This window comes from Paramisgurnus dabryanus, chromosome 5 (genome assembly GCF_030506205.2).
Source record: "Paramisgurnus dabryanus chromosome 5, PD_genome_1.1, whole genome shotgun sequence".
Classification (NCBI taxonomy): Eukaryota; Metazoa; Chordata; class Actinopteri; order Cypriniformes; family Cobitidae; genus Paramisgurnus; species Paramisgurnus dabryanus.
Window position 1 is genome coordinate 23,097,481 of NC_133341.1, and position 13,712 is coordinate 23,111,192.

Consider the following 13,712-nt stretch of genomic DNA (forward strand, 5'->3'; position numbering starts at 1 on the left):
AGCTGATTGGTCGAATCCCCACACTGTCTGCGCTGTGCACTCTCCACACCGAGGAACTACAGGCCTTTCAGCAGCTCCACCCAGAGACGGTTAACATGCTCTTCCCACCCCTTTATAAAGAGCTCTTTAACCCCGATGCCGCAAGCGTCATGCCCAAATGACCACGCACATTCCACAGCAATCGATGGGCCGTCCCTCACAGAAGTTGATGATGAAAACAACTACAGCTACAATTGCTTCGCAGCTACAAAGAAAATCACTTTAGGAATGTCCTGCACTTCAAAAGTCCAACTCCATTTCACCGGTACAGTCATAAGAATGTATATATACGCCAGAAATGTACAGACTTTAGGACAATATAAGGTGTCTTTAAATTGTTTGTTTAACTTCTCTTTTTTTTATATATAAAATATTGAAACAAGGGAGGGGGATAACGATAAAGTAGTCATTTCTTTAGTACAAAGTGGTATTCCAGTATTACATCTTGTTCTGTTAATATTTTAGTCATTATTTAAAAGCAACACTGGCCTGAAAGGCTCGTCTATGTCATTTTTCGTATTTGTTTTGTAGTTTTACCTGTACAGAATATTTGAAGTTTGGTAAAAGGTTAACAGGGAACTAACTTTGTTTGGAAACATTTAAAAGCCTTGTCTGGGCTATGTAGATATGTACAAACAGCACACGCTAATCCTACACCTTTAAGGATTTAAAGTGAAAAAATTGATAATGGTTTCCATAAGTATAAAGATATATGTTTTATGTAAATTGTAAGGAGGATGGTAACCTTGTCAATCGTAGCTGCAATAACAATAAATAGTCGTTTCTGTGATGCATTACTTGCTTAAAACAATCCAGTCATGGGAAGCCCTCACAATCCAATAAGTTCTTATGGACGCACTGCCAAAACTAATACATTAGCAAAGTGAAGCAAACACATATGTAGCCTGACAATCACATTTGAATGTGAATCAGTACTCACACTGCAGTATAATTCCACTGTATGCAGCTATTATTATAAATAAGATTTATAATATGTAAGATACTTCACATCATTTGTGTTTGAACCTTCTTGGTCCAAGAGACAGCATATAAAGTACCATCACATCCCACCAGGTGGCGATTATGAGAGTTCTTTCCCTTTTCTTGACCTGTACTTAGGGATCTGAAGCCATAAGTTTCTTAAGAAGGAAAAATAACATTAACACAAGATATAACAGACACATTTTCAGTATCACTAATTGACGCATTTATATAATGAAATGCACTTAAAAGCACTTAACTAAGAAGGAGTACTGTGAAACAGGCACAAATATAATCAGCTAAAGCAATCGTTTAACCTTGTTCAAGTCCATTTTGAACTAACCCGAACCCTTTCAGCCCAACTTTAGGGAATCTTTCAAAATTCCTTCATTTTATAGTAGTTTCCTCTTTGAGACAATCAATTCTGGGTGCAACTTTCCGGCATCCATCTCAGGGACTTCTCTTGTAATATTTTCAATAGAAAGAGAGTACTATTTTAAAAAATATGGACATTTTTAGGAAACGCGCAAATACCCAGACAAGGCTTTGTTATGTGTATAAAGTGTGAAACTATCGTTGAGAGGTTAAACAGGCAGAATTCACCTGCTGGTCTTGCCACATCGTCAAGCGGCGGTCTCTCTCTCATTTTTTTGTAAATATAAACGTGCAGCCAAGCACCAGCGGTGAGGCCTGTACTCCAAATGCAAAATGTTGTAATTATTAAGCATCTTCGAAAATGAAATGGATTTTATGTAAGTTAGATTATTTATACCGAGCATTAATAAGCTGCTCATTGTCGGAAATCACATTTTAAAATTACGATGAAGGCATTTTTTTGTACTAGACTGTGAATCGAGGAATTTGAGAGGTTGACACTGTTAGGTACTGTAGCAATAATGAAGCATTTACTACAGTCATGTTTTTGCGTTCTAAGATTTTTATTTTATTATAATTATTATATTATTATTATTATTATTAGCCTGTTGTTCAGTTATCCTTGCATGCTGGTTCATAATCTAAAGGAACCTTTGGGCTTTTGTGTTTTCTGGGGGAGGGAGGTATTGGGTTATGGAGGTTTTGGGGGGTCATTTTATTCTGAATGTTACAGTACCTGCTATTTGTTCAGTGACTGATAACACACAGACACACACACATACACAATGAATTATACGATTATACAGGCACTTACTATACTGTTCTGCTAATCAAAACACAAGCGTTGAATGCCATATACATCTGCTACAGCATGCACTTGCCCGAAATGAAGGAAACAACAGGTGTGTATGTGTCTCTGTGTGTGTATGAGGTACACATCCTCATGAAACCACATACAGTACAACTAAATAAACAGTATGATCTACTGAAGCTCCTCCAACACTACTGAAACACACACCATTTCTTTTTATTTATAAATCTGAATGTGTCTGCCTCCCTGTGATGAAGAAATAACAAACAATATGTTACCGATACCTTTACAAATCTGTGTATGTACTTCATATGTAAAAGGTACTGCATTTTTGTTTTCAAGTGCCATAGCTGGTGTGAAGTAAAGCTGAATGGCATACGGGGTAGATGCTTTACTGTATAAACCATTTACTTGAGAAGCAATCGTAAAGTGAATTCAGATGCAAGGGTGGGTGAATATAACTGTTGGCTCTGATTGACAGAACTTTAGCACATGTCCACAATACAAGTAAAGCGCATGTAGCATTGGGTGGGGGGTATGTTAACTTGCCAAGTGTGCGTGTGCATGCGTGCGTGTTTGCGAATTGCATTGTAAAACAGTATATAAATGAAGGGTGAATAGCACTTTGCGTGATGATATGATGTGTGTGTGACTGTCTACAGTACTATAAGTGAGCAGTGGTTCAAGTTTGAAGTGCGAGCATTGTGGAATGGACATGTAAAAGTACTGCTTAATCGAGACCTTAAGGAGTCTCCTCAATGTTGTACATATTAAGCAAAGGACTTAAGTGATTTTTGTTAAATTCTATATTTTATGGCTTTTGTAGACATTTCTTTGTGGGATAAAAAATAAAATTTTATGGATGCAGTCTCTGTATGTGTTTCTTGTTCAGTCGAATAAACTGCCATTTATTTCTTTGCTAAAAACCACATTATACATTTGTTTGCATAGACTTATAAAAATAACAGATACTGTCTGAAATACTGCAATTAGTATAAAAAAGAATGGTGTGTATATACATACTGTATACATCTATATACAGTAACAACAGTCAGTTACATACCAGCAATACTAATAGTGTTGTGTCTAGGGATGCACCGATACATCATTTTTGTGCCTGTGTACGATATTTGCTTTCTTAGCATGACATATCTACTGATATGATAGATATCAATCATTTTGATTTCTTCTTCTTGTTTCAAATTATTAAAGGGGATATTTCACAAGACTTTTTTTAAAATGTAAAATAAATCTTTGGAGTATGTATGTGAAGTTTTAGCTCAAAATACCATATACATGGGTTTCAGCTGGCGTCACTCTCTTGTCTTCCGCCATTTTGAGGACCTGAAGTGGTCGCAAAAGAACTAGAAGCTATGCCTTCAATATGTTGTGAGCATCAAAATCGCTATTTTTACAACACTAAGAAGGCTCGACAAAACATGATATTTTGCTCGAAGTATCGCCTGTGTCTCTACACGTGAACTCGAGCATTGAGAACATTGTTTGTGAACAAAGAGTTTACTAAAAAGAAGGTTTTGAACAACTGACTTTGGTTGATTTGGCTTCCGCTCGCCGCCATCTTCCCAGTCTAGATGTATCGATCTGCGAATGGAACGTAAGGAGGGAGGAGAGTAAAGATGGATAGCTCCTAAAGCATAGTTCCATATAAATGCACAGATAATTCGTTGTTTTGTCGCAAGTGAAAAACAATATTGACCTTCTAGTTGAAAAAGGAGCCTCATATGAGATTCATTCATTCCCCTTCGGAAATCGATTATTTCCGTCTGGCAGGGATGACGAGCAGACACCATGACAGCCAAAATCAGTTGTACAAAACTTTCTTTTTATTAAACTCTGTGTACACAAACAATGTTCTCAATGTTCGCGTTCATGAGTAGAGATCCAGGTGATACTTCGAGCAAAGTTTCATGTTGTGACGCGCCGCCTTAGTGTTGTAAAATAGTGGTAGTTCGGTAGCAGCGAACAGCAGCTGGAAGAACGTATCGGGGATTGAGTAGGCATCACACCCAAACCAAGGTATATTTTTTAAAGTCGCGTTTCTTTTCATGACAGTCGAGGTGCGACATGTTGTCTTTCGTAGCCATTTCCCGTATCCATAAGAATCATAGACAGTAAAAGATAAGAAATCCGTAAATCGTAGCAAGCCAGCCAATGCTTGTCAGTAGCCTACTGGTACTCGGTAGGTCCTCAAGATGGCGGCATAACGTAAAAAGTCACATGACTGAAACCCATGTATAGCTAATTTATTGTAGCATGGTAAAATTGCCACTTTGTAGGTGTGAGCAAAAATGTGCAGTTTCTGTGTGTCCTTTAAAATGCAAATGAGCTGATCTCTGCACTAAATGCCAGTGCTGTGGTTTAATAGTGCAGATTAAGGGGCGGTATTATCCCCTTCTGACATCACAGGGGGAACTAAATTTCAAGTACATATTTTTAGCATGCTTGCAGAGAATGGTTTACCAAAACTAAGTTACTGGGTTGATCTTTTCACATTTTCTAGTTTAATATAAGCTCTGGGGACCCAATTATAGCACTAAAACATGGAAAAAGTCAGATTTTCATGATATGCCCCCTTTCAGTCATGAAAACCCTTAAAATAGGCTAAATCTGTTGTCATTGTGACCCAATTCCAAATAATCAAACAGTATGAGTTTTGATGCATTTTCCACCTCTTTTGATAGCCATAATTTCTGATTTAAATGATTGTCTGATGTCCGATAGTGGGAAAATAATGCTTTTATCCACCTATATCGATTATATGCTGATTTATCAGTGCATCCCTAGTAATGTCTTTGGTTTTATGCAGATACAGTGCATTTCCCATAAAGGCACACATGTAAGTTTGAATGCTTTTATAAATTAGGTTGTTTTCACACTTGAGTCCCTTTTAAGAGAACCAAACTCAGACCCCTTAAAGTGGACAAAGAGGTCAACCAAGTCAAAGTTCTTTTTACGTTCTCTGTCTCTTTCCCTGAAAGAAGACTCAGATCCATTTTTAGGTCCACTTAAGCCGTAATAGGGTATAAGCCTCTTTATGTTCACACTTATTTTTGAGACCAACCCCTATAAACATTTACTATAGTTTTATAGAAACTAGGTTTTTGGCAAACACTATAAAAAAATGCTGCATGAAGTTAAAATAACTTGGTTTGGCAAGTCAATTCAACCTACTATTTTAGGCTTTGGTTTGTGAAAAGTTGATGTTAAACTAATTCAACTTGATTTTATAAGTTAAAGTAACTTAGAATTATATGTTGATTTGATGAAAATGCTGTGTATGTTTTACAGTTTATTAATTACTGTATTACAATAGTTTTACTACCAAAACTACAGTAGAATGGGCTTTAATGATTTCAAATTGCGTTGATGCTGTATGGCGGCACTGGGTCAAATATATATATTGCGCTTTATTGGTACATGCACCTCTTCACACAATCTGAACTTATTGGGAGATACAAATGGGAAAAAACAAAGCCTGGTGCGGTTTGTGTTCAAAATGCACGTTTTTAGAGAACCGTACCGGTACCCAAAAAAGACCCGTACTCCCCAGAAGGTCTCTGTTTGGTTCACTTTAAAGGGGTTCCACAGCAAACTGGGCTCAGACCCCTAAAAAGGACCAAGTGTGAAGAAATGCTAGTGTTTAGAGAGTTCTTTGCTTAGTGTTAAATTCTCTTAGTTGCCTGGTTGCCTTTACTTTTACAGCATCAGCTGCAGTAAAAACATAAATACAGTATGTCATGTTTAGTCACTTTAAGCAGCTCTATATATTCAGCTGTACTTAAGCTGAGCGTAGACTTCCTCTTGGAAGGTGTGCGTCTGTGAATATGTTTAAGTCTACTTCCAGGTCAAAGGTTAAACTGTGCTGCTCATCTCATCAAAGCCAGGAATTGACTTCTTCTCGCTGCCGCCCCTCCTCAGATCTGAAGAGGAAAACACAACAAGCACAATTGAATATTCATAATGTATTACAGACGGATACTTTTTTCAAGATCCAAAATGAAATCTGTGGATTTGGCATTAATAATTTGTTTTGATTTGATGAGGTTCTTGGATAGGACGCAAGACGAAAAACAAAGCACCTTTGAAATATCAAACAAATGCGGCGGAGTGGTTTTTGCTTGTTTATTTTTTATCCCTGTACTTCTGAAGCCGAGCCTGCCTCCTGATACAAACAACAGGCATCTCGTATGTCTTCCATGAGACAGTAATTAATATCTAATCAAAGACAACACTCTCCAACGCACAAAGAACTATTAAATATGTAATCAAAGAAAACATTCCACATGCCACAAAGGAAGCCACGCCCCTTGTTTGCCTGCCTTTGCTGTCATAGAAATGCAATAATTTCTGCCTCATTTGAATATTTTGCTAAGACCTTCAGGCTTAATTAGACGGCTTCTCCTGTTTGTTTGAAAGTTTACTTGTTCGTATGAAAATATCAGATACTTAAAGTTGGAAACATGGAGGTATGCCATGTGTACAGATGAGTGAAAATTCAAGAATGTCGAATATTGAAGTGAAGTTCATCCTATCTCTCCGATATGAGGCAACCTTTAACATTAGGCATCTCTGACATGGGGCACTAAAGCATGCGGATGACATGAGTAATATGAGTGAGAGGCCAGACACGAGGCACCTGTGACAATGAGGTTGACATCAGTGTTACCTCACCTTAGAAGCCAAACATAATGGAACTCGGACATGAGGCAAACTGACAATGAGGTACCACTGACATGAAGCACCTGTGACAATAAGGTTGAGATGAGCGTTACCTCACCTTAGAGGCCAAACATGAGGCACTTCTGACATGAGGCAACCTCTGATATGAGGCAACCTCTGCATGAGGCACCTTTGATATGAGGTTGACATGAGCGTTACCCCACCTGAGAGGCCAAACACGAGGCAAACTGATAATGAGGCACAATTGACTATGCAACCTCTGAGAAGAGATATATTTGACAGTGAGATTGAAATAAGCGTTACCTTACCTAAGAGGCCAAACATGAGGCACTTCTGACCTGAGGCAACCTCTAACATGAGGTACCTGCGACATAAGACATCTCTGCATGAAGCAACCTCTAACACAGGGCACCACTGACATGAGGCAACGTCTGACAAGATGCACTTGTGAAAATTAGTTTAAGATGATCTTTACCTCACCTGAGAGGCCAAACATTAGGCACTTCTGACATGAGGCAACCTCTGATATGACGCAACCTCTGACAGGATGCACCTTTGACATGAGGTTGACAAAAGCGTTACCCCACCTGAGAGGCCAAACATGAGGCAAACTGACAATGAGGTACCACTGACATGAGGCACCTGTGACAATAAGGTTGAAATGAGCATTACCTCAACTGAGAGGCCAAACATTAGGCACCTCTGACATGAGGCAACTTCTTACATGAGGCACCTGTGAAAATTAGTTTGACATGATCTTTATCTCACCTGAGAAGCAAAACATTAGGCACCTTTGACATGAGGCAACCTCTGACACAAGGCAACCTCTGATATGAGGCAACCTTTGACATGAGGTTGACATGAGTTTTACCCCACCTGAGAGGCCAAACATGAGACAAATTGACAAAGAGGCACCTTTGACAATGACGGTGACATGGGCCTTACCTAAGAGGCCAAACATGAGGCACTTCTGACCTGAAGCAACCTCTGACATTAGTTACCTGCGACATGAAACATCTCTGCATGAAGCAACCTCTAACACAAGGCACCACTGACATGAGGCAACCTCGGACAAGAGACACCTGTGACAATAAGGTTGACATAAGCATTACCTCACCTGAGAAGTCAAACATTAGGCACCTATGACATGAGGCAACCTCTGACACAAGGCAACCTCTGATATTAGGCAACCTTTGACATGAGGTTGACATGAGTGTTACCCCACCTGAGAGGCCAAACATGAGGCAAACTGACAAAGAGGCACCTATGATAATGAGGGTGACATGAGACTTACCTAAGAGGCCAAACATGAGGCACTTCTGACCTGAGGCAACCTCTGACATGAGGTACCTTCGACATGAGACATCTCTGCATGAAGCAACCTCTGACCCGAGGCAACCTCTGATATGAGGGAACCTCTGACATGAGGCACTAGGGCTGGGCAATATAAACGATATGCAATATAAACGATACAAAATTGGTATACGATAGAGATTTTAAATCTATTGCACTATCGTGATAATGCGTGTTGATGACGCAATCTACCCGCGAACTTTAGAGCCACGAGCTGCAGCCGAATAAACATGGATGAAAGCGTCAGCGAAACAGAGGAGCTCGTGAAAAAGACTGATGCAACATCTATTATTTGGATTTAAGCCGTCAAACAAGCAGCAGGAAAATATACTCTGTAGAGCAGGGGTTCTCAAAGTCCGGACTCCGGTCCGGATCCGCGTCCATTTCATATTACAAGTGCATTAATTTCTATGTGATTGCTAAATGTGTGCATTTGCTACTTTACAAGTGCATATTAAACTTGTAAACCATTCGTTAAGTTTTTTCTTTTTAGATTTAAGAGTATTCCTGGTCCAAAAATAAAACGAGTTATTTAAAAATGTCCTGTGTGACGCTGTAGCCATCACACCCAGATATTATGCACAGCTACTTGCTACTTCATGTACTACGGCTTATCAGTAAGTCCATATCAATCTAAAATCACTGTTGGTTTGAGTTGTTTAAAACATGCATTTGAAAAAACAACACTCGTCAAACATAATCACTATACATATTCTTTATTATCATGAAAATACCTGAAATGGTTTGAAGAACAGCAATATAAATATATCCTTAAGACATTTCCTGGAGCTGCGTGTGTCTGGTTCTTCGTCTGCAGCGCATATTAAGTTTCTGCAAGAGAGCGCCCCCTGGCTTTTGGATGTAGCGGCATTTCACCGTAATTCATTGAGAAGCATAGTAAGCATTATCAGCCAATTTATAGGTGCACCCCTAATTTAGGTCTGTGTCTCTGCCTACCAACCACACTTTTTTTGCCATGGTTTATGCATCTGATGGAGAACAAACTGTGCCATTTCTCTAATTAGGTTGCTCTGTATTTTGCACCTGGTTACTTTTGGCATATTTCTTGTGTTTATGTTTAAAAAATTATTTTTAGTTTAAATGCAAAATACACTTATGTTTTTCCCAAACTATTTGTGTTGATTTGTTATATAAACAAATGATTTACATAAAGTTTTTCCGGACCTATGTAAATGATGAGAATTCAGATTTGGACCTTTGAATGTAAACTTTGAGAACTCCTGCTGTAGAGCAAGGGGTGTCCAATACGGCAATGCTGGTAGATCGCACATAACTTAACTGCTGCTCCACGCGCGAAATTGGCATTATGGTCTAGGAATTGTGAAACATGCAGTGTATATATATAGTCCTCACAAGCATTTAAAGTGTTTAGTGTTATAAAAATAATTAACTGTGTTTTTAGCAGATAGATCTTGTCGGCTTTATCATTTTAAAAGTAGATCACCACACAAAAAAGTCTGGACACCCCTGCTGTAGAGTGTGTCAGGCAAAAGTTCCAGCTAAGAGAGGTAACAAGACTAATCTGGCCATACCGGTTTACTTTTACTTACTTTTTTAGCAGTTTGGCTTTTCTAAGGGTCTATATAATCTGTTCTGAAACGAGTCTATTGAAATTATTATATCGCAATACATATCGCTATCGCAAGAGGCTGCAATGTATAACGCAATATGGATTTTAGGCCATATCGCCCATCCCTATGAGGCACCTTTGACATGAGGTTGACATGAGCGTTACCCCACCTGAGAGGCCAAACACGAGGCAAACTGATAATTAGGCACAACTGTCATAAGGCAACCTCTGAGAAGAGATATCTTTGACAATGAGGTTGAAATAAGCGTTACCTTACCTAAGAGGCCAAACATGAGGCACTTCTGACCTGAGGCAACCTCTGACATGAGTTACCTGTGACATGAGGAAACCTCGGACAAGAGGTACTTGTGACAATAAGGTTGACATGAGCATTACCTCACCTGAGAGGCCAAACATTAGGCACCTATGACATGAGGCACCGGTGACATGAGGTATCTGTGACATAAAAAATCTCTGACATGAAGCAACCTCTAACATAAGGCACCACTGACATGAGGCAACGTCTGACAAGATGCACCTGTGAAAATTAGTTTAACATGATCTTTGCCTAACCTGAGAGGCCAAACATTAGGCACCTCTGACAGGAGGCAACCTCTTACATGAGGCACCTGTGACAATAAGGTTGACATGAGCGTTAGCTCATCTGAGAGCCCAAACATGAGGTACTTCTGACATGAGGCAACCTCTGACATGAGGCACCTGTGACATGAGGTACCTTCGACATAAGACATCTCTGCATGAAGCTACCTCTGACATGAGGCAACCTCTGACATGAGGCACCTTTGACATAAGGTTGACATGAGCGTTACTCGACCTGAGAGGCCAAACACGAGGCAAACTGATAATGAGGCACAACTGACATAAGGCAACCGAAGAGATATCTTTGACAATGAGGTTGAAATAAGCGTTACCTTACCTAAGAGGCCAAACATGAGGCCCTTCTGACATGAGGCACCTGTGACGTGAGGTACCTTCGACATGAGACATCTCTGCATGAAGCAACCCCTAACACGAGGCACCACTGACATGAGGAAACCTCGGACAAGATGTACTTGTTACAATAAGGTTGACATGAGCATTACCTCACCTGAGAGGCCAAACATTAGGCACCTATGACATGAGGCAACCTCTGTCATGAGGCACCAGTGACATGAGGTATCTGTGACATGTTAGAGGTTGCTTCATGTCAGAGATTTTTTATAAGGCACTACTGACATGAGGCAACGTCTGACAAGATGCACCTGTGAAAATTAGTTTAACATGATCTTTACCTTACCTGAGAGGCCAAACATTAGGCACCTCTCACATGAGACAACCTCTGGAAAGAGGCACCTTTGACATGAGGTTGAGATGAGCGTTACTTCATCTGAGGGGCCAAACATGAGGCACTTCTGACATGAGGCAACCCCTGATAAGAGGCACCTTTGACATGAGGGTGACATGAGCATAACCCAACCTGAGAGGCCAAACATGAGGCAAACTGACAATGAGGCACCACTGACATGAGGCACCTGCCACATGAGACATCTCTGACACGAAGCAACCTCTAACACGAGACACGACTGACATTGTTAATGACATAAGTGTTACCTCACCTGAGAGACCGAGCTTCTTACAGCAGAAGTTGCAGGTGTGTTTTACAACAAAGCTCTGAATTGCATCATCACCCAAATTCGCAGGTCCAAACGCCATCTCACCAGAGGAGCTACAACAGGAAAAACTTGTAGTTAGTTGCAGAGCAAACAAAAGCGCACATTTCAGAAGCACTTTCAACTATCTTTACACATTTTGAATCTTCCACACTTGTGTACGTGTTTAACTCACAAAACATGGTACACACATACCATGTATTATCAACTCTGATCAATGAAGGATCTGTGAGGTCTTCTCCCACACCTTCAGCCAAAAGGAAAGTTGTGTCAGCTCATTTTATAAAATAATTACTTCAGAATCATATAGAGAGTAAGAAGAATACATTATTACCTTGAAGATCCAACACTAACAGTTCTTTGTTGGTGTACTCGTATGTCCAATGAGAGAAAGCTAGCATTGTCTCCTCTAGACCAGAAGAAGGAGAAATCTCCTCCCCTGTATTATTGTTGTATTTCCTAAAATGACCAGTCATGTTCTTCTCAATAGTCATCCAGTGGCCATTTGAGTGCCAGTAAAGCAAGGAGACATCCAGAAACCTGCACACATGCACATGATCAGGAACACACAAGTGTACCTCATATTACATCAGTACAGAAAAGCTGCTGTTTATTTATTATGCTGACCTAGGACTGTGAGACACAGTGCTGGGTTTTATTTGGTTGAATCTCTGCATTAGTTTTTGTGCCGCTCTCTGTTGTTGGATCTCCTACATATTTAAGAGGAATTAATTAATAGAGATAAAGGGACAATAGAAGACAATAATTTAAATCAGGGGTTTTCAAATTGTGGGTCAGGACCAACTTGTGGGTCACACAGTGGGATCACACAAATTCGTTAGGCTTTTTAGTCCAATTAATGACTAGCAATGATTTTGATAGGATAGACCATAAGTTAAACTTAGGGGATAGATTATACCTACAGTATTTGAGTGGGTCATAAAACGAAAAGTTTGAGAACCCCTGGTTTTTGTTCATTATGCTCATGGTCAACCCCACCAAATCTGGTCTCCCAACAAAATTTACCCGTAGACAGAGATGAAGTGAGGTGCTGTTTGGAAAAACTTTTTGCCACATGCGGACCACTTCTGGCCTGAAGGCCTTCATCACGTAGACTGAGCCCAGCTTCAACACGTCACCCTCAGCCCACGTACACACCACCTTGGTGGCCCTGCGTAGACCACCATCCAACACCTCTTGGTGAGCCAAGGGTTGCAGGACAGCCGTACGACCGTGCTGAAGCCACTCAGAGATGCTGAGCTGATCTTTATGTGAGGAAGCTGCTTCTGTCTCCTCCAGCGTATAAATGCAGACCTCATCGCCACCTGAACAAACAGCGTCAGTTGAATATGAGAAGAAAGCAAGTCTGTCTCTTAGTTTAAAAAGAAGTATTTACCCAATAAAGACACAGGGGTGAATGGTATGGAGTGAGCCAGTCTCATTAGGTTGTTCCTTTCCATTGCTGAAAAAACAAATGAAAATCAGCAAGCAAATCGAATCAAAAATTAAGACAAAAAAGCAAATCTTATTATAAATCACCTGAGTAGTGTTGGCCTAAATCTTCAGTCAACTTGAATGTAGAGCTCCTAACTAACAGACAAGAGAATGCACAGTTAAAATTTTGATTAAAAAAATTGACAGAAATTTTTAAAAAACATCCCACCCTGGGAGGTCATGACACTCTCCACCAAAAAACAATAATAATTTAATTAAAATAATTTAATTACACATTATTATATTCTTTTATGTTATTATATAACTTTAATAGGGTAGCTCTTTTAACAGCTACACTGTCAGAAATTGTATATTTTCAAAATAAAGTTTTTTTTATTGTATTTATTTATTATTTATTTTTTAATGTCACTAGGACGGTACTTTTAAAAACTAAAAAAAGTTAATATTCACCTAACGAGTGAATAACACCAATTTTTTTTTTTTAACCAACTCAGTATATTTATGCAGGGGTACACTTTAATATACTTACATTATAATGTAATAATGTATTATTTTCCTGTTTTTTGGACACCCTGTAATTTACACTATAGTAAATAAACTACATAGTATTTTAAACCCTTCCAGAGCAAAAACTGATTGGTCTAGTTATCAGAAAAAGAGACCAATCATGATATGATCTCGGTCACTTTCTCGCTTCATCTTGTCACCTGTCCTGTCTAACTAACACATTTTTGAA

General features: G+C 39.4%; 2 protein-coding genes across 2 annotated transcripts in view; one reads left to right on the forward strand and one right to left on the reverse strand.

The window, feature by feature from the left end:
• Positions 1 to 2,935, forward strand: part of rorb (RAR-related orphan receptor B) — a 31,385-nt gene extending 28,450 nt beyond the window's left edge. The window contains exon 10 of the mRNA XM_065250397.2: positions 3 to 2,935. Within this exon, the coding sequence (XP_065106469.1) occupies positions 3 to 161 (159 nt within the window). The 3' untranslated portion in view covers positions 162 to 2,935. The remainder of the gene's footprint in view (positions 1 to 2) is intronic.
• Positions 2,936 to 3,082: 147 nt separating this feature from the next.
• trpm6 (transient receptor potential cation channel, subfamily M, member 6) overlaps positions 3,083 to 13,712 on the reverse strand; it is a 32,519-nt gene continuing 21,889 nt past the window's right edge. The window contains exons 33-40 of the mRNA XM_065250396.2: positions 13,061 to 13,111; positions 12,918 to 12,983; positions 12,548 to 12,846; positions 12,149 to 12,231; positions 11,856 to 12,061; positions 11,717 to 11,768; positions 11,468 to 11,577; positions 3,083 to 6,147 (exon numbers count right to left, since the gene is read on the reverse strand). Of these exons, the coding sequence (XP_065106468.1) occupies positions 6,080 to 6,147; positions 11,468 to 11,577; positions 11,717 to 11,768; positions 11,856 to 12,061; positions 12,149 to 12,231; positions 12,548 to 12,846; positions 12,918 to 12,983; positions 13,061 to 13,111 (935 nt within the window). The 3' untranslated portion in view covers positions 3,083 to 6,079. The remainder of the gene's footprint in view (positions 6,148 to 11,467; positions 11,578 to 11,716; positions 11,769 to 11,855; positions 12,062 to 12,148; positions 12,232 to 12,547; positions 12,847 to 12,917; positions 12,984 to 13,060; positions 13,112 to 13,712) is intronic.